General features: G+C 39.6%; 1 protein-coding gene and 2 non-coding genes across 3 annotated transcripts in view; all 3 read left to right on the top strand.

Moving 5' to 3' along the window:
- Positions 1-24,337, top strand: part of THSD7B (thrombospondin type 1 domain containing 7B) — a 926,619-nt gene that overhangs the window by 463,957 nt on the left and 438,325 nt on the right. The window contains exons 10-11 of the mRNA XM_070380583.1: positions 4,661-4,790; positions 9,432-9,535. Coding sequence (XP_070236684.1) covers positions 4,661-4,790; positions 9,432-9,535 — 234 coding nt within the window. The remainder of the gene's footprint in view (positions 1-4,660; positions 4,791-9,431; positions 9,536-24,337) is intronic.
- On the top strand, positions 10,007-10,113 carry LOC138984936 (U6 spliceosomal RNA). The gene has a single exon (XR_011462187.1). It is a non-coding gene; the product is annotated as a U6 spliceosomal RNA (small nuclear RNA).
- Positions 15,940-16,012, top strand: TRNAR-CCU (transfer RNA arginine (anticodon CCU)). The gene has a single exon. It is a non-coding gene; the product is annotated as a tRNA-Arg (tRNA).

Below are 24,337 nucleotides of genomic sequence, written 5' to 3' on the forward strand. Positions count from 1 at the left end.
ATAAAGTCAACCCCTTAATTGTTCCTATTGTCTTCAATGGTTATTTCTGGACTCTTAACACTTGGACAAAGCAAACAGACACACACACACAATCCCACACATCCTGAGGGTAAACAATAATTACCAGTGTAAGTACAATGTAATTGGAATTAACTGGGGGTGGGGAGGAGAGAGACTTTTTCCTAAAGGCACAATTATTTATTCAGATTGTCCCCACCCCAATAAAGATAGCTTGCATATTATTATGTAGAACTGTTTTAATTATACTTTTTTCCCTCCTTCTTAGCCTTCTTTTTCTATACTCCTCACTGGGCCTTAACCACATTAAAAAGAAGTTAATTATAGCATTCTTCTCAGTCAAATAATAGCAACTGTCCTTTGATTTGATAAGCATGTCCTGGTAGGAAATAGGTGGCCCACTCAAATGGGGAAAATTCAATGAAGGAACAGTTTATAATACAAAGGAGAGGACAGGGTTAATGGAAACTAATAGTACCTGGCTAGGGACAGTTGGGAGCCTGAAAGCTGATACCTGTAGGAGCTATTAGAAGATCTCGAAGAAAGTAGTTGCAGGTGAGAAATGGCACCCCACTCCAGTACTCTTGCCTAGAGAATTCCATGGAATGAGGATCCTGGTGGGCTACAGTCCATGGAGTCGCAAAGAGTTGGACACGACTGAGCGACTTCACTTTACTTTTTACCGCTCCATTAGAACTGTGGCTCTGGGGAGCAAGGGAACCAACTTTGAGGTGATTTAGACAATGAAATCTGGTGGAATAAGTACCCTGATCTTTCTTCTCTCTCTGTCTCCCCTTCCTCTGTCAACTTTTATCTTTACACTGTGTGCCCCAAACCACCTTTGACCAAAGCTGACCAGAAGCCAATGGACAAGGTGGCCACTAATACATACCTTCTGTGGTTGGATCTCTGAGTTCAGTTCAGTTCAGTTCAGTCACTCAGTCGTGTCCGACTCTTTGCGACCCCATGAATAGCAGCACACCAGGCCTCCCTGTCCATCACCAACTCCCGGAGTTCACCCAGACTCACGTCCATCGAGTCAGTGATGCCATCCAGCCATCTCATCCTCTGTTGTCCCCTTCTCCTCCTGCCCCCAATCCCTCCCAGCATCAGAATCTTTTCCAATGAGTCAACTCTTTGCATGAGGTGGCCAAAGTACTGGCGTTTCAGCTTTAGCATCATTCCTTCCAAAGAAATCCCAGGGCTGATCTCCTTCAGAATGGGCTGGTTTGATCTCCTTGCAGTCCAAGGGACTCTCAAGAGTCTTCTCCAACACCACAGTTCAAAAGCATCAATTCTTTGGCGCTCAGCCTTCTTCACAGTCCAACTCTCACATCCATATATGACCACAGGAAAAACCATAGCTTTGACTAGATGAACCTTTGTTGGGAAAGTAATGTCTCTGCTTTTTAATATGCTATCTAGGTTGGTCATAACATTTCTTCCAAGGAGTAAGCGTCTTTTAATTTCATGGCTGCAGTCACCATCTGCAGTGATTTTGGAGCCCAAAAAATAAAGTCTGACACTGTTTCCACTGTTTCCCCATCTATTTCCCATGAAGTGATGGGACCAGATGCCATGATCTTCCTTTTCTGAATGTTGAGCTTTAAGCCAACTTTTTCACTCTCCACTTTCACTTTCATCAAGAGGCTTTTAAGTTCCTCTTCACTTTCTGCCATAACAGTGGTGTCATCTGCATATCTGAGGTTATTGATATTTCTCCGGGCAATCTTGATTCCAGCTTATGCTTCTTCCAGTCCAATGTTTCTCACGATGTACTCTGCATATAAGTTAAATAAGCAGGGTGATAATATACAGCCTTGACGTACTCCTTTTCCTATTTGGAACCAGTCTGTTGTTCCATGTCCTGTTCTAACTGTTGCTTCCTGACCTGCATACAGATTTCTCAAGAGGCAGATCAGGTGGTCTGGTATTCCCATCTCTTTCAGAATTTTCCACAGTTTATTGTGATCCACACAGTCAAAGGCTTTGGCCTAGTCAATAAAGCAGAAATAGATGTTTTTCTGGAACTCTCTTGCTTTTTCCATGATCCAGCAGATGTTGGCAAAGAAGGGCCAAAAAAGGCAGCAGATGGAAAACACCTCATGGCAGTGGTGGTGGTTTAGCCGCTAAGTCGCATCCAATTCTTGTGACCCCATGGACTGTAGCCCGCCAGGCTCCTCTGTCCATGGGATTCTCTAGGCAAGAATACTAGAGTGGGTTGCCATGTCCTTCTCCAGAGGATCTTCCTGACCCAGGGATCGAACCCAGGTCTCCTGCATTGCAGACAGATACTTTACTGATTGAGCTACAAGGGAAGCCCCCAAAGGCCTCATGCATCTCCCTAATTTTTAGTCTCCCCTTCTCATAATCTCATTAAAGTGGTAGAAATGGATTTTAAAATTCCCAATTCTTTGTCAAAAACAAAGAGTTCCATCAGTGGTTGAGAGATCTAAACTTGTTTATGAAAGATTCAGTGGACAAAGACTGAAGAGCATAGAAACAGACCATGCAGCACAGGAAGACAGGACTTAATATAGCAGGAAGTGGATGGCAATAAAAAAGGAAGTTCATCTGCCCGGAAAGACTCTTTAGAAACATAGTGGCTGATCTGATGGAGGATGGGAGTAAGAAGTGGGACAGAAAAAATGCAGGTTATATAAAACCTTTAAATAATGAGGAGAGGCATAAAAATCATGATACAGTTATAAAAAAAAAAGTTGAACAGTAGTGGAAAAAAATATTCATCGATTACAGAAGAAAGTCAATAGATGATGTCTAAAGTTAAGAAAACAACTAGTGATGACATGTACATATTATTTATAGATTTGGAGGTAACCACAGAAGAACTAAATACAGATAGAGTTCAGAATGTTCTGGAAGGAGGAAGACAGGGAATGGCATGTAGGTCTGTTGCTTCTCAGTATAGGAAGTCTTTTTTGCATTAATTATTTTTGAGAAACCATATGAATATATAATTTTAGTAAAAGCTCCTTTTTTTTCCTTTTTGGCTCCACTTAGTTTGCTGGCTATAGAAATTTCCTTCTTTGTATGATTAGGTTCATTAGCTGTCTTAAACCTAAAAATTAATTTGGTTTTCTCCTAGGCATCTCCTCTCCATTCTTTATAACCTTCTCTGTGTTCTTCCTCCAGCCACCAGAAGCTCCCGCACACAAGCCCCACACACATACACCCTCCTGAATACAGTTCTGTTCTCTTTCTCTGTGAAGTCCATGCACTCTTACAGCTTTGTGTCTTTTCTCACACTGGTTCTTTGACCTGCAATGGCTTCAGACTCTATGTTTTTCTTTTTTTTTTTGAAATACAGTTATGTTAATTTCTTCTGCAAAGTGATTCATATATATATATATATATTCTTTTTAAAAATATATTTTTCCCATTATGGTTTATCACAGAATATTGAGTATAGTTCTGTGTGCTATATGAGGACCTTCTTGTTTATCCATCTTATATACATCTGCTAATCCCAAATTCCCAATTTTTCTCCCCCGCCACCCCACCTTGACCACCACAAACCTGTTTTCTATGTCTGTGAGTCTGTCTGTTTCACAGAGGTCCCTTTGTGTCATATTTTAGATTCCACATATAAGCAATATCATCTGGTATTTTTGTTTTGCTTTTTGGAAAAAAAATTGTTTTTCTACTTATTCCTCCAATGCCAGAATAAAATCCACCTTCTCTAGGAACTGTCTTTGGTTTCCCCACATGATTATGCTTTCTTCTGTACTCTCCTAATACTGTGCCAGTGTCTGACGCATCTCACTCTGCAAAGCCCAAATAACTAGGTGTGTGTCTGTCTGCCCCTTCTTCTTTCCATTTCATTGCAAATTCAAGACTTTGTATCTGTGTATCGAGCACAGTATCTTACACATGGCAATTGAAATAGTTGCTAAGCACTGTCATTGATTTTGGAAGTAGTTGTTGATTAGAAGGCATCTAAAGATTATGAAATGAATGCCCCACACATTAAAGTGAACATCAGCTGTCTTTTTATCCAGGTGCCTATTACTACTTCTGTGGGTCAGCAAAATAACCAGGAAGATAATGTTTGTTCTATTGTAATTTTACTGCCTCTTCTCTAAATTCCAATTATACACATATTACCTCAGGTTGTGAGGAATAAGAAATCTAATAAACTAATTCCCATTAATAAATATGTTAGTAATGTATTAATTTTAATAAGTGTTTGCATAGTAAAAAGTAGCCTAAAGAAGGAAGTACCCCACCTGAGGGAGAGAATTGCTAATAGTAAAACGTTAACCCCCTGAGCTTTTGCTTTGAGATCAAAGAGTATTTCAAGGGCCTTTCAGATTATGCTGAAGTATATGCAAAATATAATATAGATTCTGATTAATTAAAATATATTATCAGTGGGAAACAATCTTCCCATATTAGAACATACAGATTTGAAATCACAGTTAGTAAGTGTGATGTTTCTTTCTCATAGAAGTAAGGTTGAGTATTAATCTCTGGTCTTTTCTTATTATTCTCATTTCCCAGGTAGTCTTTCCATAGGTTCTTCTTTTTTCTTTTTTTTCTTTATTAAATTGCTCTCTATCCCTGGACTTTTCTTTGCCTCCACATAAAAGGGCACTATTATTTTATTTTTCCTTTACTTCAGGAAATGCTACAATAAAACAGTCTCGATATAGGATTATCATCCAAGAAGCAGCCAACGGAGGCCAAGAATGCCCAGATACCTTATTTGAAGAGCGAGAGTGTGAAGATGTGTCATTGTGCTCCACATATCGGTAATTACTTACTTTCAAAATAATCATTAGACCTTAGTATAAGCCATGACCTATTTGCTCTTATATAGTATGTGGTTATTATATGAAACACTTGTAGTGAGAAATACAAAGAGGTAGTATTTTTTTTTATCTTCAAATATCTCACCATTTTCCCCTTTTCTGGAGTATGTTTTGAGAGAGTAAAGAGTATGAAAGTCTAATTTAAAACAAAAAAGGTAACAGCCAGATTTTGATTGCAGTTGAGCTGTTTGACTTCAGCCACCCAGGTAATCAGTTTTCAGGATTAGGATTCAAAGATATGCAGGTTGAGGTCCTTACTAGACACACACATACACACACACACACCTTACCTCATTCTATTTTTCTCATCCTAAAGCCTGTAATCAAGAACTAAGAACAAATGTATACTGCCTGAACAGTTGTTTATTTTAGTTCAAAAATGGTTTTGGTTCTCAATTTTTGTCATGTACATATTTTAAGAAATCTTAGGAAAAAATTTTAACCTATGGGTAATTTTTTGTCTTTGGAAAAAGAAAATGAGTAACATTTAAACTATATATGTTACCCATTTTGCCCCTCTGGGAAGAAAGTGATTATTATTTATAAAAACAGTACCTGAGGTTTGTGTCTTTAGTCATAAACTTTCATTCTTTTAACATCAGATTGAAGCACTGCTTTAAAGTATTAATACTTCTGGATTAAATTCAATCACTGTTGGGTTTTATTGATTTGTGGAAACAAGCCCCAGGTCTTAATAATTCATGTTGTTATCAGCATACTTAAAAATGCCTTTATTCAAAATGTCTAGGGTTTTCCCTGATTGAGAAACTGTATCTTAAGTCTATGTGATTCAAGAGCTAATTTTTTCTAGGGATTTCCTGGTGGTCCAATGGCTAAGACTCCAAGCTCCCAATGTAAGGGGCCCAGGTTCGATCTTGGGTCAGGGAACTGGATCGCACATGCCTCAACTAAAGATCTCACGTGCTGTAACTAAGACCGGGTGCAACCAAATAAATAAATACAAATAAATATATTTTTAAAATGAGCTAATTTATTCTGGAAAATATAAGTTTTGTCGTGTTTTGTTTTTTAAGAAGGCCTCCCATTAGCTAGAAAGAAGCCCCAATCATGATCAATTCATCATCACTTCCTCCTTTGTTCCTATCTAACAACCAGTTTGGGAAAGACATGAATCAGCCCTGGAACAAGCCCAGACTGCCAGTATTTCTTCATCAACGGCCAGGCCATTGTGGGAACACTGTCAATATCCATCCTATTGTGCCACATTTAAATATTGAAACTTCTAGCTCAGTGAAAGAGCTGTCAGAGAAAGTAGTCAATTGAAAAAAAACAATAGCCAAATCAAGTAATGTTACACATTTTCTGAACCCGGTGCTATTATAATCAGAGAAAATCTTGGAAACTGTTAGCGGTCTCTCTTCCTACTCTCCACTCTCTTTGCCCTCTTGTGGTACTTCAGTGTAGCCACTCATTCTTGAACCTGTTTCCATAAATGACCTCCTGCCATTTTCCCAAAAAATTAGTTCCACTCTTCCTGGATTGCCTGATTGTATCATGTCTCCTGATGCTGATAGTGTGTCCAACTTATCAGCATGAGTCTCTTAGTCAAACACCCTTGAATTTTAAGCATACAGTTCCTCTTTAGGTTTTGCCTTCCCTTCATTGGTGAAGAAGGCAATGGCACCCCACTCCAGTACTCTTGCCTGGAAAATCCCATGGATGGTGGATCCTGGTGGGCTTCAGTCCATGGGGTCACTCAGAGTCGGACACGACTGAGCGACTTCACTTTCATTTTTCACTTTTATGCATTGGAGAAGGAAATGGCAATCCACTCCAGTGTTCTTGCCTGGAGAATCCCAGGGACGGGGGAGCCTGGTGGGCTGCCATCTATGGGGTCGCACAGAGTCGGACATGACTGAAGTGACTTAGCAGCAGCAGCAGCAAGATGAGACATTCACAATTTAAAACAGAATCACAATGTCTATAGAATTTTTTCTATGAATTTGAGCATTTCCCACTATGTTAATTTTAAGTTAGTGTTGGGGAAAGGAAATTTTCCCCTCTACGCTTCATGAGTTCTTATAGCTCTCTTAATAATAAAATTGACATGAGATAGATTATCATGAGATAGGTTAGTATTAAAATGCAACAAATGTTAATTCATATGCATGGAGATCCCATAGAAATTGAACCTAAGAAGTGGCCAAAGCAGGACGCTTTTATCCTTTTTAGACAGAGAAACAATAAATTAGTAAAGAATTGACTGGATGAGTAAATGTCGGCTTTGGGTGCTCAATCCATGAAAAATCTAAACAGAGTCTGAGCTTGGGGTATTAAATTTTAAAAGTATCAAGGTTTATACAGCCTGAATTCCCTAGTGGTAAGGGTTTCCTTCTACCTTCAGATGTGGGCGGGAAGGGCACCGCTCACAGAAGAGAATTATTTCCTGCTTTCAAGGGGAAGCAGAAGGAAGGAGGCAGAAGGAGGGAAGCAGAAGGAAAGTCAGAGTGCCCCTCTTGTGTTGGCCATTTCTTAAGTAACGTTCATTCAAGATAGACAATATTCAATTGAGTCACATTTGGATGGCTGACAATGTAAGCAAGAGGGAAGACGGTGTGGGTGATATACCCCTAAATAGAATCGGCAGTGGGATGTCTCCCAGAGTCTGTGGCTGAGCATCTAAGGATTCAGGACCGACAGCTGGCCTGCCCTTTCATGTGCAATCTCAGGCATGTCACGAAACCGCTCTGAGCTCAGGCTTATCCTTCTAAAACTGTGAATCTAACAAGAGTTCTTGACATTTCTCCCTTCTATTTAGCACACTAAGCTAAATTGAATTCCTTGGTCTCACTTTAGTAAGTATTTTAGGAACTTGAGGGATCTGAGTGAATGACATATCCCAGTTGAAAAGCTAGACTAAACTCCCTTACCATTTCCGTCTGTGTTTTAGAATTATACTTAATGAGTCTTTGCATCTACAAAGCAAATTTCTAACTACTTAAAAAGTAATAGGTGATTTTTTAAAAAATGGGGCAGGTTTTTCTGTTGTTTCCTGGTTTCTCTCCAGCTCTTCAGTTGTTCTTAATATGGAGGTCACTTGAATGAGGTCACTGATATGTATTTTTTTTCACTTTTACATTTTAATGTACTTTGCTTTTCTGCAAGACAGTCTGTATCTATTTCTTAACACCCTCACTGCCTCACCTCCAGTAAGTGAGATTCACTTAGTCTAGACAGAGGAGAGGGTGGTGATTGCTGAGATAAATGATGTTAATTAATTAATATGTGGGTTATACTAAGTGATCTTCACATGCTATATTAATCTATGTTCACATAACTAAAAGGGTTCCTTAAGGTGATTTTTCCTGAACAAAGGAAGTCTACTCCATGTTCTGTTATACATTATTGTTTCTCTTGCTGAGATTTCTTTATTATTGTGATAAAAATCATATAACATAAAAGTTACATTGTAACCTTTTCTTTCTAAATTAGCTTCTTTTAATGAAGTATAGTTGATGTACAATGTTGTACCAATCCATAATGGAAAAGGATATTAAAAACAGAATGCATATATGTGTAAACCTGGATCACCTTGCTGTACAGCAGAGATTGCCATCTTAACCATTTTTAAGTGTACAGTTCTATAGTTTTGATTGTATGCACATTGAAGTACAACCGCTCTCTCGATGTTTCTCATCCTGCCAAACTGGTCAATAATATTTTTGCTATGGTTCTGTTTCTTTTTTTTTAATTAGCACCTCTTATCAGAGGTATTGGATTATGTGAAAAAGTACAAAAATGTACTCAATGAAAGAGCAAAATCTGTGGCTACATTTGGGGTTTGGGTTTTCTGGAACATTCCAAAGACACAGGTTTAAGGGCTCAAGTCACAGTCTGCCCTGCAGGTCCTAAAAGTAGAGTTCTATTCACCTTAAACACACACACACAGGCGCAGGCAAGCCAGAAGGATTCCGTACATACTCTTCCCTCTGTGGAGAAGAAATACGGGTCATTCCTCAGAGACAGTTCCATTTCTCTTCTCTGAGAGAAACCATCGCATAAGATAAGTCCCTACGGCCTCCTGCCTTGTCTTTACTCTATAACCTATTGAGATGTTTGAGCTACCCCAAAGTTCTGGGAAGCACCTTGTAAAAATTTTGAGGCAGAAGATCAAGTATGAAGGCTTGTTCCTAAAATTTTCACATGTTATCACCTTGATTCTCTAATGCTCAGATGGGGCATAGGAATTTTCTTTCTTTGATTTTTTTTTATATTGTTTTTCTTTAAACAATTTTAAGTTCATACAGAGCTAAACCTTCTAGATTTGATCTGTGCCTCTAATGTTTCTTTATGGCCACTTTGCTATATCCACTAAGGCTTCTGTGCAAAATGTCCACATTTTTAAAAAATGGAATTACTGCTTTAACTATGGATCTGGGGCAGAGAGACTGATGCCATCCCTAGTGTGTGCCAGGGCTCCCTTTTATAACATCGGTTTCAAATCCATTTTTATTGAATTACTACCTTTATGCTTTGGGTTTCAAATTCATCTGTTTCCAGTATTTGTTTTGTATGTTTGCCGTGGTGAAATTTCTAGTCTGCTGTTCTTTGTCATCACAGATGGAGGCCACAGAAATGGAGCCCCTGTGTCCTCGTGCCAGAGTCTGTCCGGCAGGGACTAATGGGCACCAGTGAAACCTGCGGAAAGGGAGTGCAAATAAGAGGTAAGGGGATTTCAAAACAGTTTTTCTAATCAAATGTAATTCAAAGTTATATTGCTTTTATAAATTGGTATCTCTTTTTATACTTGGATAAGTTGTGATCTTGCTGGATTGGATTGTTTATGAGTGTTTGAGTTTAAGGTTGACATTAGTTCATGCTGATATTAGACCACCTTTTAACCATAGCTAGCTAGTGCACCTAGGGACTAATGCAATGTAAGAAAGTACATGTTCTCAGTCTTTAGCATACCCTAGTGCTGATGGTCCAAATGCACATTGGATATTAGTCAAAGAATGAAGGGATGTGTTGAAATTGGATCTGATAATATATATTGTACATTTTAGATGCTCATTAAATACTTGCTGAATGAATTAACTAATCATAGCAATCATGATTTACACCTGATTGTTATGTATGTACTTGCTGTATGTTTCATATGGAATATGCATAGAGAGGAATTATTAAAATTTCTGGTGCTTGCTTCAGCAGCACATATACTGAAATTGGGCCAATACAGAGAAGATTAGCATTTCTCCTGTATAATGATGACATGCAGATTTGTGATGCATTCCATATTTAAAATTTTTTTTCTGGAAGATCTTATGAATTGACTTCTGGATCTGCATGTAGGTGCCTTTTATCATCAATGTTGAGAAAGTATGGCATATTGAAATCTCTGAAAAGCACTCAGAAAGTCATCAGGTTGCTCACTGTTCTGTTTCTTTCAGAATTCACATGCCAATAATATAAGGCTTAACAAGAAGGCTTTGTTCTTAAAACCTGACCACTCTGTCACTAAAGGGATGTATGTAGCCAAACTCAGACCTTGTAGGACCGGCTGTGTATCACTGGTTTCATAATTCAGCTGAAAAGCATATTGAGAATTATTTCTCTTCCTCTTGCATAGGTTATCATATTAGTCAGGATCAGTCATCTCAGCCAGCATAATAACTCCCTTCTTTGTTGAGTCCCGGGTGTAAGAAGCCCAGTGTGGGTGGGTGGCAGTTTTCAATTCCCGTTCAAGGAAGTCATAGCTGTTTTTAGTGGAAGCATTCTTCCCTCTGGAAATAAGACTGTAGGTCAGCAGAACATAAGACTGCAGAGGAACTGCAAGCAAACACTTTCCTAATGGATCACTAGGGGTAAGAGTAAGTTATGCCAGTGCCATTTCCACCCTTGACTCCTGGACCTGCGAATCCTGGATATGGGAGAAAAAAAGAAAAACACCACATGTTGGATGCTTCTGGAAAGCTTTTCGCTAGCCCTTCAAGGTATTGCCCGCTAACTGGTGCTGTAATTAAGTCTTCAAAAGACCTTTTCACCCTTATATCAAACCAGGATAGTGGGGGACTTGGTAAGACCGGTGGAATCAATGAGTATGGGCACATTGCCAGATCTCAATTGCTGGAAAGTGAGATCCTTGATCCAAAACAATGTTGTGTGGAATATCATGATGATGGACAAGGTGTCCTGTAAGTCCATGGATGATAGTGTCAACTGAAAAAAAATGCAACAACATGAGAATTGTGAGTTAAGTAGCTGAGGAGCTACTCCAGAGAGGGACTGGGGGAGGTCAGTATTATGTATATGTTTGTTGTGAAGGGGGATACATTTTATCAAGCACACCTTTTGCCAGAGACTTGCTGCTAGTCTTGAGGAACAGATGTCTTTGTTAATGATTTCAGTGCTTTGCTAGATATAAGATGCAAGAATTTGAGCTCACAAAATCTTCTCTTGAAAATACCTAACTATCTGAAGGCCTTGTCTGCTAGTTTATCACAGAACACAGAGTGCCTCATTCCTGATCATTGCCCTGAACTCCTTTCCGAGTGTGTTGAAGATCAGTGACTGCAGTGGCTAGTGACTTCATCCTTGTAGAGGCAGATGGCAAGTGATCATTTTTATCTTGCAGTGGGTAATTTTGATAGAAGCATTGCAGGCAGGAAAGGCAAATCCTTATCCTATTTGAATAAGTACCTATCTGGTAAGAATAAAGCACTGCACCTCCTATGATAGAAGTAGTCCAATGTAATCAACCTGCCACCGTGTAGCTGGCTGATCACCTTGGGGAATGGTCCATACTGGGGGCACAGCACTGGCCCCTGATGCTGGCAGATTGAGCACTCAGACATGACTATAGCCAAGTTGTCCTGGATGCGTGGAAGCCCATGCTGAGTCCATGCATAACCTTCCTTCCCACCACCATGGCCACTTTGTGCAGGAGCTCATTAGGTAATGGCAGGGGTAGCTGAGGATAGAGGCTGACTCATATCCACAGAATAGGTCATCCTATTCAATTGCTTATTAAAATCTTTCTCAACTGAGGTCAGCCTTTAGGAAGCATTCACATGGGATACAAATATTGCATACAAATCTGTTCACATTGTTGCCAATTCAGAGAAGCCTATCCACATACCACTTGCCTACCTTTTCTTGTCACCAATTTTCTAATTGTGTTCCTTTAAGTCCCTGGCCATCCAGCAAAATCATTGGCCATAGCCTGTGGGTCTGTACTTAATCCCACAGCTGGCCATTTCTCCTTCCAAGCAAAGTGAACAACCATACATGCTGCTTGAAGTTCTATACATCAGGATGACTTCCTTCACTCTGTCTTTCATGGATGTCTCAGAAAGGGGTTAGTGTCACAGCTGTCCATTTGGGTGCCCCCCAATGTAATATATGATTACATATATACCATGTCCATGTGATGATGGGGTGCTGCTGTGCATGCCCTACCTGTGGCTTGATATCTCAGATAATATCCAGTTCATGATGGGCAGCTCAGGGTGTGTGGTTAAGCATGCAGCCTCTATGAAGGCCCAGTAGCTGGTCAAAAGCTGTTTCTCAAATGGAGAGAAGCCCTTTGCAGAGGACGGCAGGGCTGTACTCCACAATTGGAAGGACCTAAACAGCAATTCACCTATAGGAACCTCCCATGCACCCCAGAGAGCATCTGTACCTGCCACTGACACTTCAGGCACCACTGGATCTGCTGATCCTGTGGCCCAAGTAGCAGAGCAGCTTTCCCAGCAGCCTGAACCTGTTACAGAGCCTGTCTGTTTGTTTTTCTTTCCTAGGCCCCACTTAAAACTAGCAGCTTGTCAGATCCCTTGGCAAATAGGCTGGAGTAACACACCCAAATGAGGGCTGTGTTGCCTCCAAAATCTGAAGAGACACAATATGCTAGATGTTGTATCTCTATTTCAGTTGTAGACGGGGCCATATATAATGAGGTATCTTTCCCTTAGAAGGGGTTCAGCATGCTTCACATGGCTGGACCTTCAGACCTTTCACTGGAGTTGAAAGCCCCTGAACTTTCTCAGGGCTTCTCTGGTAGCTCAGATGGTAAAGAATCTGCCTGCAGGATACCTGGCTTCAGTCCCTGGGTCAGAAAGATCCCCTGGAGGAGGGCATGGCAACCCATTCCAGTATTCTTGCCTGGAGAGGCAAGGGGACAGGAGGAGAGGCAAGAGGACAGAGGATCCTGGCAGCTACAGTCCATGGGGGTCACATGTACTTTCTCAAATTTATTTCTAACTCTCTGACATGAAAACGTCCTGCCAGTGAGTCTAGTGTTGTTTCTTCTTACTCATTATGTCCAATCAGTATAAAGTCACCAGTGTAATGGGCCAGTGTGATATCTTGTTGAAGGAAAAGTGATTGAGTTTGGGTTAGAATTCAGTCCCTAATAGTTATACCTTGGAAATGATGTCCTTGTCAGAACACTTGCAGATGTAAATTTGATGTGCAAGGTAGTTAGATTTAGGAGTTTTCAGAAGCTATACAGTGGCTATGAATTACAGGAAGGAACCACTTCCTAATAACATTTTGTTTCTGTATGTCAGAAAATTGTTATAATAATATAATCTTGTTATTCCAAGGTTTGTACTTAACTTTCTGCTGCAGAGTTGTTATTAAATATTTAGATCAGCAAAATCTACATAAATGAAGTATTTTAAAAATGGTATCTTTGGGACTTCTGTGACCGTCCAGTGGTTAACACTCTGTGCCTCCAACACAGGAAGTGCGGGTTTGCTCCCTAGTTGGGGAACTAAGATCCCTTATGCCATGCTGTACAGCCACAAATAAAATGGTACCTTTGTGCAGGACCCAGTGTAGCTATATGGTGACCTAGACTTTGATGCTCTGTGATACTAGAGATAATTATGGTTTGTTTCCATTGCAAAATCACTTAGTGAATTCTGCAGAGAGGATGCTCTTAAATTATGTAGAAAGTTACCCTATAGTGGCAAATTATTGTATCTATCTTAGAAGTGTTTTCAGTGGATTCTAGCTGGAGCCCAGATAGTCCTTCAAAGTAGACAAGGTAGATACCTGTTGTTGTTCACTCACTAAGTTGTGTCTAACTCTTTGTGACCCCATGGACTACAGCCTGCCAGGCTTCCCTGTCCTTCACTATCTGCTGGAGTTTGCTCAAACTTATTTCCATTGATTTGATGATACCCATCCAACCATCTCATCTTCTGTTGACTCCTTCTCCTTCTGCCCTCAATCTCTCCCAGAATCAGGGTCTTTTCCAGTGAGTCGACTCTTCACATCAGATGACCAAATTATTGGAGCTTCAGTTTCAGTATCAGTCAGTCCTTCCAATGAATATTCAGGGTTGAATTCCTTTAGGATTGACTGGTTTGATCTCCTTGCTGTCCAAGGAACTCTTAAGGGTCTTCTCCAACACCACAGTTCAAAAACATCAATTCTTCAGGCTCAGCATTCTTTCTGAGTTTTCCCCAAGTTAGACCCCAACATCAGAGAATTCCTAGTATTGGCTTGTTTGGAAATTTGCACTTCTAAATTAGTAGGATGGATCTCCAGTTTTAAGATAGTGGATCAAAGGTATTTCTACTCTATTCTTTTCTCTAAAATTACTTTATAACCAGCAATAAAAACGTGAAAGAGTAATAAAAATGTAAACTTCAGTGAGATTCCTTTTATAAAATTGTTACCAAAGAACAAGAAGCACAATAAGCTCACCTTCAAGCAAATTTAGGAGTCGTCTATAACCTCAGTCATAGGATGTGGAAAGTGGATGGAGATACAAGTAAAATATGGGGTAACATGGAAAAATCTGAACAAACATTTTGGCCAACCCGTGATTTGCAGAGCAGGGTTATACCTAAGTGTGTATGGGGATGGAGGGTTGAAGAGAAACAAGGTCCTCTGGCCTGGACAACTCCAAAAAAGCACCACCTTCTACAGAAGGAAGTGTAGAAGGAAGTGCAAGGCTGTGTGTGGGCGTGTGTGTGTGTGTGTGTGTGTGTGCACGCACGCATGTGTATGTGTTGGGGGTGCGAACAAAATCAGGAGCTTTTGAGAGTCTGACTAAAGAGCCAGCTGTGTGCACTCGCCTCACCCTGCCCCTCACCCTGCAGTCAGGCTCCCATCTTTTCTGATTCATGTAGGAGCCTGGAGGTTTTTTCTGCAGATGTAGAACCAGAGAGGTTGTGGATTTAGGACTACAGTCAGAGGGGGAAGGAGCCAAGGGGCTGCGTGAAGTCAGGAGGATCAAAGTAAGGAATTAGGAGATGCTCAGCCCCTTCCTCTGCTGCTGTAACATGCTGGTCAGGTGGCTTTTACACCTTTCTGTCCCATGGAAGCCCAGCAATCTGCAAGCACTTACTATTTACATTTTGCTTTGAGGATTTTTTGAATCACAGAAGGAGCATGAATTCAGACCCTAAAGTCCTGGAAAGGCCAGCTTGAGATTATAAATTCTCACAAGAGAGTTTGGTCCCCTTACCATCTCGGATTAAATTGTAGACATACAAGTGGCCATGGCAAAATGTGTTACTTGGCATGTCTCTTTCCAGTCTATCCTTACGCTGAGGGCGAGTCATCATTTCTGGCATGAAGTATTTTATGAAATTCTCCATAACAGGCCTTAAAGTCATGAAAGGGAAACTAAAGTCTCCAAGATTTTGTAGAAACCCTGATGATAAAGTTTGTCTCTCTTGTGTACCTTGCATCCTGAGCTTTTACTTTGCTTGTGCATTATTGGTTCCTTTCCTCTGGGCCAACCCTGTGATCTTTTTAGAACAGATATATTTTACCTAATTTTGTTTGTTTGTTTGTTTTCCATGAAGAAGGATTTTTATGATTTCTAAGCAATTATGCCATCCCAAACAGAAGTGCTCCTTGTTTTATCTCACTGTGTTCATATTGCTGATTAACTGATTTGCAATAAGAAAACTTTTTACTCAAAAACAGGAAAACAAAATATAGAAGGGCAAATAGAATTACAGCTGTCACTTAATATCTATACAGTCTTCAAGGAAATGGGCATTCAGATTCCTTTGTCCTAACTTTGTCATCCTTCAAGGAAAGACTGGGTATTCTCTCTACACAGCTTCTTGTGCTTGATCTGAATTAAGAAGAGATGATAGGGACTTCCCTGATGGTCCAGTGGCTAAGACTTTGCTCTCCTAATGCAGGGGGCCTGGGTTCAATCCCCAGTCAAGGAACTAGATCCCAAATGTCATGAACTGAAGATCCCACAGAGCCAAATAAATAAATAAATATAAAAATAATTGTGTAAAAGAGAAGGAACGATAGCTCAGCTTCTGTGGAAAATGAAAGTGTAAGAGGAAGAAACCTAAATACTCCAGCATACTTTGATGTGTCTACCCTTCATAGGGTAGAATATCAGTACTAAAATAAGAACGAGAATGTGGGCATGTTAGAAGGGGAGTGAGTTTGTCTGTGGACACTGTGGTCTGATTCTTGTTTTGCTGTTCACAGTGACTACTTTAAAGCTAGTTTAATGGACTTAGCAGTATTTTTCTTTAGGATAGTGCTTTCCTCTCATTCAGAAGTCTTTGGGTATACTCTATCATAGAAGAGAGACTTGACGTCTATGACACTATAATGAATACAGAGTAAGCACTGGAGATCAAAATTGTGATGCCTTAGATATTCTTGACTTCCATGAAGTCCCTGCATTCTCTTTTGGTTTGTTCTCACTGAACAATGTTTACAGGGACCAAGGGAGGCCGATCTCTAATCTTCTATCAAATCTTTTTGTTCTTCCTTAAATTGGTTTTTATCACCATGAAAGGCATAGACTTCTTCCACAATAGTTTTGATGGAACCTGTATGTTTTCTTTTTGTTCAGAGGATCTCATTATTTTTTTAATTGAGTTATAATAAACATACAATATTATATTAGTCTTGTGTACAACATAGTGTTTTGATATTTTTATTCATTCATTTTATTCACTGTTCATTGTGAAATGATCTTAGCAAAAAGATCAGTTATCATCCATCACCATACAAAGTTGTTACATTATAGCCCGTATTTCCTATGTGTACATTACAACCCCCTGACTTATTTTATAGCTGGCAATCTGTACTTTTAATCAAGGGTTCTCTTTAAAAGTTTTGATGTATAATGCAGGGCACCCAAAGCCTGTGCTCTATGAAAACCTGGAGGGATGGGGTGCGGAGGGAGGTGGGAGGAGGGTTAAGGAGGGCGGGTACATATGTATGCCTATGGCCAATTCATGTTGATGTGTGGCAAAACCCATCACAATATTATAATTATCCTCCAATTTAAATATAGATTTTTACTTTTTTTAAAGATGCTCTTCCAGAAAAAAAAAAAAAAAAAAAACTTGGGCAAAGTAATCCACTTTCAGTATAAGTTCTGGGTTACTTTTATTTTTAAAAGTCAGAGAGTTAGAAATAGGTAGAATGATTTTAGGGCTTCCCTAGTGGCTCTGTGGTAAAGAACAAGCCTGCCAATTCAGGAGACTCAGGAGACGCAGGAGACAAGGATCCCATCGCTGGGTTGGGAAGATACCCTGGAGAAGGAAATGGCAACCCATTCCCATATTCTTATCTGGAGAATCCCATTGGACAGAAGAGCCTTTCTACAGTCCATGGAGTCACAGAGTCTGACATGACTGAGTGCACACACATATATGCACACAGATACACATGAGGATTAAGTTTGCTAATACCCTTTCATTTTAAGAGTTTAAGAGAATATCTCTGAATGATTGGACTTTTTAATCTCCAGGTGGAGGCAGTCATAGTCCTTTAGTCATATAAGTTGCACAAATTTATTTTTTGTCATATTCATCTACAATAGATCACAGCAAGAAATTGTTTCAGTAGATTCAGAGAGGAAAACAAATATACAGAATTTATAACTGAACAATAGTCAAAAACAAATATTGTCACTGTCATCTCTATTTTTGTGTTTGGTGAAGGAGGGAGAGGGGGAAGATAACTTCTTCCATTTAGCTTCAAAACTTGAACGGAAATGAGCTACATTAGCTATGAACTGTGGGCATTTCCAGGAGAGAGTCAGAAGTAACTCTAGCTACCTCCAGAACTCGGTCCACAGATGTAACTGTTTCTTAAATGATTAAAGATATTTGGTGATATCTTTCCTGTCTATTTCAAGAAGGGAGTACTTGATACCACTTGTGACCCCATATCATCTAGGGTTTCCAGTCTAGACAATGAGAAACACTATTTTCAAAAACTTTCATATTTTCATTTTTTGGTAACTGTGAGTTCATCTCATAGACAATAAATTATCCAACCCCAGGATTCTTTGTGTCCAAGATCATTCTTAGAGGAATTTGTAACTTCGGTTCTGATTTCAACATCAGAATAACCAGTTGGAGGACATGACGTTCTTTGTTAATTTGTCTTACTAATCATCACCTGATACGGAAACAATTTATTATAAAGATTCTAAGAAACTTTAAAAATCTCTTTTAAATATAATTTGTTAAAGTATGTAAATAAAAAAATCAGGTTAGAGTGTAGAAATTAAATTGACAATGTAGGGCAGCTCTCTAAGTGAAAATATCTTGGATTTTAACAAAAGAACAGATTTTATAATACCGTAGGCATTGGTTTAGAGAGTAAAATGTGGGACTTGTAGCAAAGATTGCATTTTAATAAGTGAATAATGATTCTGAGTGGTTATTTTTCATTTCTTTGCATGTTTTAGGGTAGGATTAGCTATGTGGCTTTCATGGTTCCTGCAGGTAAAATATGCACATTTTTTTCAAAAATTGGCAATAAATTAGAAATAAATATTAAAGGAGGTGAGTGACCTAAGGCGTGGGCATGATGCTTTAGTTAACGTAATGTGAACTAAAATTCAGAGATGTTGTCTCATGCCTGCCTCTCTATTTTTAACATAATAAGGTATCATGCAAAGCACAAAGTAACTCCTCTGTCCACCTCCACCCCACCCATATCACCAGCAAATATTTTTTCCTGAGGGAATGAGGAGTGGAGGGTGGGAAGGGATGTTTTTTTTTTTTCCTTTGAGAAATATAGTTATTCACTAAACCAGGAGCAATAATTTTCTCTTATGACTTGCATGGCTCTTAGTTACAAAACTATCTTCCCTTCAGGAATGTTAATATGAATTTCAAAGTCTACTGCAAGCTGTGTAAATGTAATAGGATTATGCTTCTCTTGTTCAGGACCAGAATTCAAATAGATATGAACCTCCAGGCCTCCCTAAACTCTCAGGTTACTAAGGTCAAGGTATTCATTTCTATTTAGCCCAGAAGCTATTTTGGGGTTGTATCAGAAGGAGGTTAAGTTTACATTTTTATTTGCATTTCTAAAGGAAACAGAAACCTCAGCATTCCTCTAGCAGCAGCAAGAGGAGAATGAGCCCTCACTTACATAAAAGGCTCTAAAAACTAATAGAAGAGCAACAAAACTCAGACAAACCTCTGCTCTGGATTTGAATACAGTTGACTCTTGAATAAGAAGGGTTTGAAATGCATGGCTCCACTTATGTGCAGATACTTTTCAATAAGCATAAAGGTAGCTCTCCATATTCATGGGTTTCATATCCAAGGATTCAACCAACTGTGGATCAAGTCTTCATTTGTGACTGCTTGAATCCACAGATTAGGTATTGGTTTGATCAGTGGGTACAGAGGATCATTTTATATAAGGAACTTGAGCATTAGTGGATTTTGATATCTAAGTGGAGCTCCGGAACCAAAGCCTCTCATACACCAAGGACTGAATATAGTCTCAAAAGTTATAGAACAAGTGCTTTTTTTAGGCCAATCACGTTTTGAAGGATTCACGTGGTGACACAAAGCAGTCTTTTAACCCAGATGCATGCCTGTGTGTGTGCTCAGTTGCTTCAGTCCTGTCTGACTCTGTGTGACCCTATGGACTGCAGCTGCCAGGCTCATCTGTCTATGGGATTTTCTTTAGGTAAGAATACTGCAGTGGGTTGCCATTTTCTCCTCCAGAGGATCTTCCCGACCCAGGGATTGAACCCACGTCTCTTGTGTCTCCTGCATTGCAGATGGATTCTTTTAACCACTGAGCCATCTGTGAAGCTGTGAAGAATGATAATTAAAAATCTATTATAGTCAATTAAACTCAGTAGGTTTAAGGATGATCAACCTCATAAAAAGATCCTGAAAGGAGAAACTCAATGCAAGAAGGCTGGGTTGGGGTCAACCAAGGCTTTGTAATTACAACACAAACGGTTTTGAAAGCCTATACCACAGTAGTAACTTTGGGAATGGATCAGAGGGAATATACATAAAAGGAATTTTATGGAAAAATAAGAATGTGTAGCTACAATTATACACAGTGTTGTACTGTGCTTAGTCACTCAGTTGTGTCCAACTCTTTGCAACCTTGTGGACTGTAGACCATCAGGCTCCTCTATCCATGGGAATTCTCCAGGCAAGAGTACTAGAGTGGGTTGCCATGTTCTCCTCCAGGGGATCTTCCCAATCCAGGTATTGAACCCAGGTCTCCCACATTGCAGGCAGATTCTTTACCATCTGAGCCACCAGGGAAGCTTCATTTATATACAGAGTAAAGGATAATGAGGACTTGTAAAAGATTCAATGGTTTTAAAATGTCCAATGAAAACAGTATCATCACAAAAATTTGATATAAATGACATAAATACAATCATAAAAATGGGAAGGAGAGAGAGAGAGAGGAGAGAGATACACAATATTTGAGTATTATTAAAAAAAATTCAACCTAGTAAATTTGAAGATGTAATTGTCTTTATTAGGTGATTCATGACTCAGGCAGCAGCCCATCTAGCAACTGGCAGGGTGCTCCAAGGAGTTGTACAAATTGGAAGATTCATATAGGAAGAAAGATGAGGCAAGGGAGCTATTAACAAAAGAAAAGAAAGGACTTTGAGTCCAGGACTTCCATTTTGTGGTGGAGAAGGGATGCTAGAGTTGTATCATGCAGATTTGTTCTTCCTCTGGGGTTACAGAGGCCTTATGTGGCAGATTACCTCATTGGTATAGACCAGACAATTCTAGACTGGTACTTTTCTGGAAAAGGTCAAAAGTTCAATTGTGTTAGGTATTAAATCTAGATTTGCCATCATGGGCTTTAGCACAAGTAATGCCATTTTGGCCCTTTGTTTTTCTCTTTAATAATTACCCGCTTTTGATCAGATTTTCAGCCTAACTGAGCAAGATGATAAAAATTTAAGGCCGTAGCATTATCTCAGCTACTGCTTTGTTGACCTTTGATATGGTAATCATAGGTCATGATCATGATGTTTTTGGTGAAATTCAGATTCACAGTTTTTAAGTTGGTTATTCTCATTGCTTCTTCTCTGATGTTTTGGTCTTAGGGAGAGTGTGTTCCTGCTGGTCAGTGGATGTGAACATGTGTTTGAAACTCATGAGAGGATACAGTGCACCAGGGATATTATTAGTCTTATAAACGGGATAATTTCCAGTGTTTGCAGTGCATTTCAGAGCCCTGGTCTCCAAGACCCAAACCAGTCAAAGAAACCCTTTGAAGGATTTACCCTTTTAAGCTAAGTGGCTCACTCATTGATCTTACATACTTGAGTTTCAGCTTCCCCGGAAGTGTCAATCCAGGTATGGCAAGTACAACACAGCACAGGTACCTCCTTGCTCAGCCCAAGAATGATCAAGAGCTATCCTATTATCAAAAACAAGCTTGGTCTGAGAGTCCAATAGTTTTCTTGGAGGAAGCTAATATCTTCGTAATGGAATCTGCAGTGTCTCTAAGAGTTAAGGAAATGTTCCTGATCATAATCTCATTTGTTATTAACTCTTAACCAGGGAAGTGGAGTCCTGCCAGAGGAATCAGTTCCTGAATCTTGAATGCCTCCTGGTGGGTCCTTCCTTGAGCCCTTAGGAGCATAGTTAGGTAGCCTAAGATGGGAGCCAGCCATCTAGGCATTGATAGGTCTAAGGAGAATAAGGAGAATGATTACTATCACAAACACAAGACTTACCGGTGCAGTTCATTCCTGTTTGGAAGTATAATGAATGGCTTCATTCACAAGGACTGTTGTGTTTACCCATTCAAGTCAGGAGTCAGTCAGATTTTTAGCACACATTGGAAGACAGTGTCCTAGCCTGCAATAGAGTCATCCTAAATTCTAGGGGTTGCTCCCTCACACCCCTGTACAATGCCTTACGGAAATGATAGCATTATCTTCCCAGGCCAATGAAAATGTGAAGAAAAAAAAAAAGTTGTTTTTCATGTTTAGCTAAAGGAGGAAGTGTTGATCTGGCATCTTGAACCAAAGCAGTCTACCTACGTTGATGTCAGCTACTTCCCTTTCTTTAGTCAGTGCTCTCCAGCATTTGCATAAGACCAGGAGAAGGCAATGGCACCCCACTCCAGTACTCTTGCCTGGAAAATCCCATGGATGGAGGAGCCTGGTAGGTGGCAGTCCATGGGGTCATGAAGAGTCGAACACAACTGAGCGACTTCACTTTCACTTTTCACTTTCATGCATTGGAGAAGGAAATGGCAACCCACTCCAGTGTTCTTGCCTGGAGAATCCCAGGGATGGAGGAGCCTGGTGGGCTGCCGTCTATGGGGTCGCACAGGGTGGGACATGACTGAAGCGACTTAGCAGCAGCAGCAGGTATCAGGTGGAGTCCTCCTGAACTGTGAGATGTGTGTCAGTACATTTCTAGTTTTGCAGCAATGTCAGTGGTCAGGAGTTCATGGTGAGGTCCTTTACAGTGGGGCTTTAGGGCTGTCTTTAAGCTCCCTTCCAGATCAGAAGGGTGGGAGAAATTTGGAAACATTAGTTTGGTGAGTTGTAGCCAGATATTTGAGGAAGCTAAAACAGTTCAAGATCCCAGTTCACAGGTATCTAACAATTGGGGCTAGTGCACTGGGACGACCCAGAGGGATGGTATGGGGAGGGAGGAGGGAGGAGGCTTCAGGATGGGGAACACATGTATACCTGTGGCGGATTCATTTTGATATTTGGCAAAACTAATACAATTATGTAAAGTTTAAAAATAAAGTAAAATCAAGTTTAAAAAAAAAAAAATCCCCAAAGATAATTAACAGGACTAGAATCTAATATTTGCAAAGTTGGAAACATAGTTTTTCTGTCTACAATTACTTCCATTTTTTTTTACCAAATATAATCACAATGAAACTCATGTGCTTGTATATAACTTAGCCTGCTTATTTTTTATTATTACTTATTTTTAATTGAAGGATAATTGTTTTACAGAATTATGTGGGTTTTTGCCAAACATCCAACATGAATCAGCCATAGGTATACATATCCATAGGTATCCCCTTCCTCTTGAGCCTCCCTCCTGTCTTCCTCCTATCTCACCCCTCTAGGTTGTTACAGAGCCCTGGTTTGAGTTCCCTGAGTCTTTTAGCAAATTCCCAGCAGCTATCTATTTTACATATGGTAATGCAAGTTTCCATGTTGCTGCCTAGTCATTGATATAAGTGAAGCAATAATAATGATTGATCATAAAAATTATCTTTTAAGACAGCTTTGCTGAAACCTTATAAGCCAGGCTGACTTTTCTAAGCAGTTGCTTAAAGCTCTATGGTCATATGTAGGTCTATTCACAACTCTCTCAAAGATGACATTGCAGTCAAAGTGATGGGGATATATATAGTCTTTCTAATTGTGCCCTATTACAAGGAGAACAGATTCTTACTAAACTTATGTAGACAGATATATTGTCATGAAGATAATACTTGCTGAAAATTTCTGAGTTTTGGAAGGATCAGGTAGGAAGAAAACATCAGTGTTTCATCATTGTAAAGCATAATTTACCAGGTTCATGTAAGTCATAAATAGCTTAGGAGAAAAGGTCTCCTTAAATCTGGAAAAATGAAACATTAGAGCATCCTCCTTGGTTTAGTGGTTTCATGTAACTACTACTTGTTCTGCTTGAATTCAGTTTTTCCATTAGTTCTCTCCATCTTGCCTGGTGATTGAGGGTGACTGGGTGGCGATAATTCCCAGAAGTTTGCCAGGTTTTCATTAAGGCTGATATGATTTGCCCAATGAAGTGGTACCTCGATCATTGGAGATAGTGGAAGTTGTATACCAATTGAAAAACACATTTTGTAATGCTTTCTTTGCCATTGTGAGGGCACCAGCCTTGTGACAGGGGATGGCTTCAACCCATTTAGAGAACATGCATACATACAATAAGAACACACTGAAAACTCACGCTAAGTGACAGTTGAACAAATTTCTGCTGTAGATGTTCAAAGGGTCCCCAGGGAGGATATTTGAGACCTCTAAGGATGAAAACAGTTTTGCTTAAATGTACTATGATAGGTGAAGAAATGCAAAGACCCAGAAATGGGGTTTACCAGACGGTCAGAAAGAACTAACTAAGTGGTTGTCTTGGGTTTCCCATAGTTTGAACTGTTTGTCTCATTTATGGTTATCATTTAACTCATCTTAATTTCTCTGATTCAAGAGCAGATGGTTGCCATGTTACAAGGACATCAGGATGGCAAAAGTTTGGTAATGAGAGGTCATT

This window comes from Bos mutus, chromosome 2, assembly GCF_027580195.1.
Source record: "Bos mutus isolate GX-2022 chromosome 2, NWIPB_WYAK_1.1, whole genome shotgun sequence".
NCBI classification, from domain to species: Eukaryota; Metazoa; Chordata; class Mammalia; order Artiodactyla; family Bovidae; genus Bos; species Bos mutus.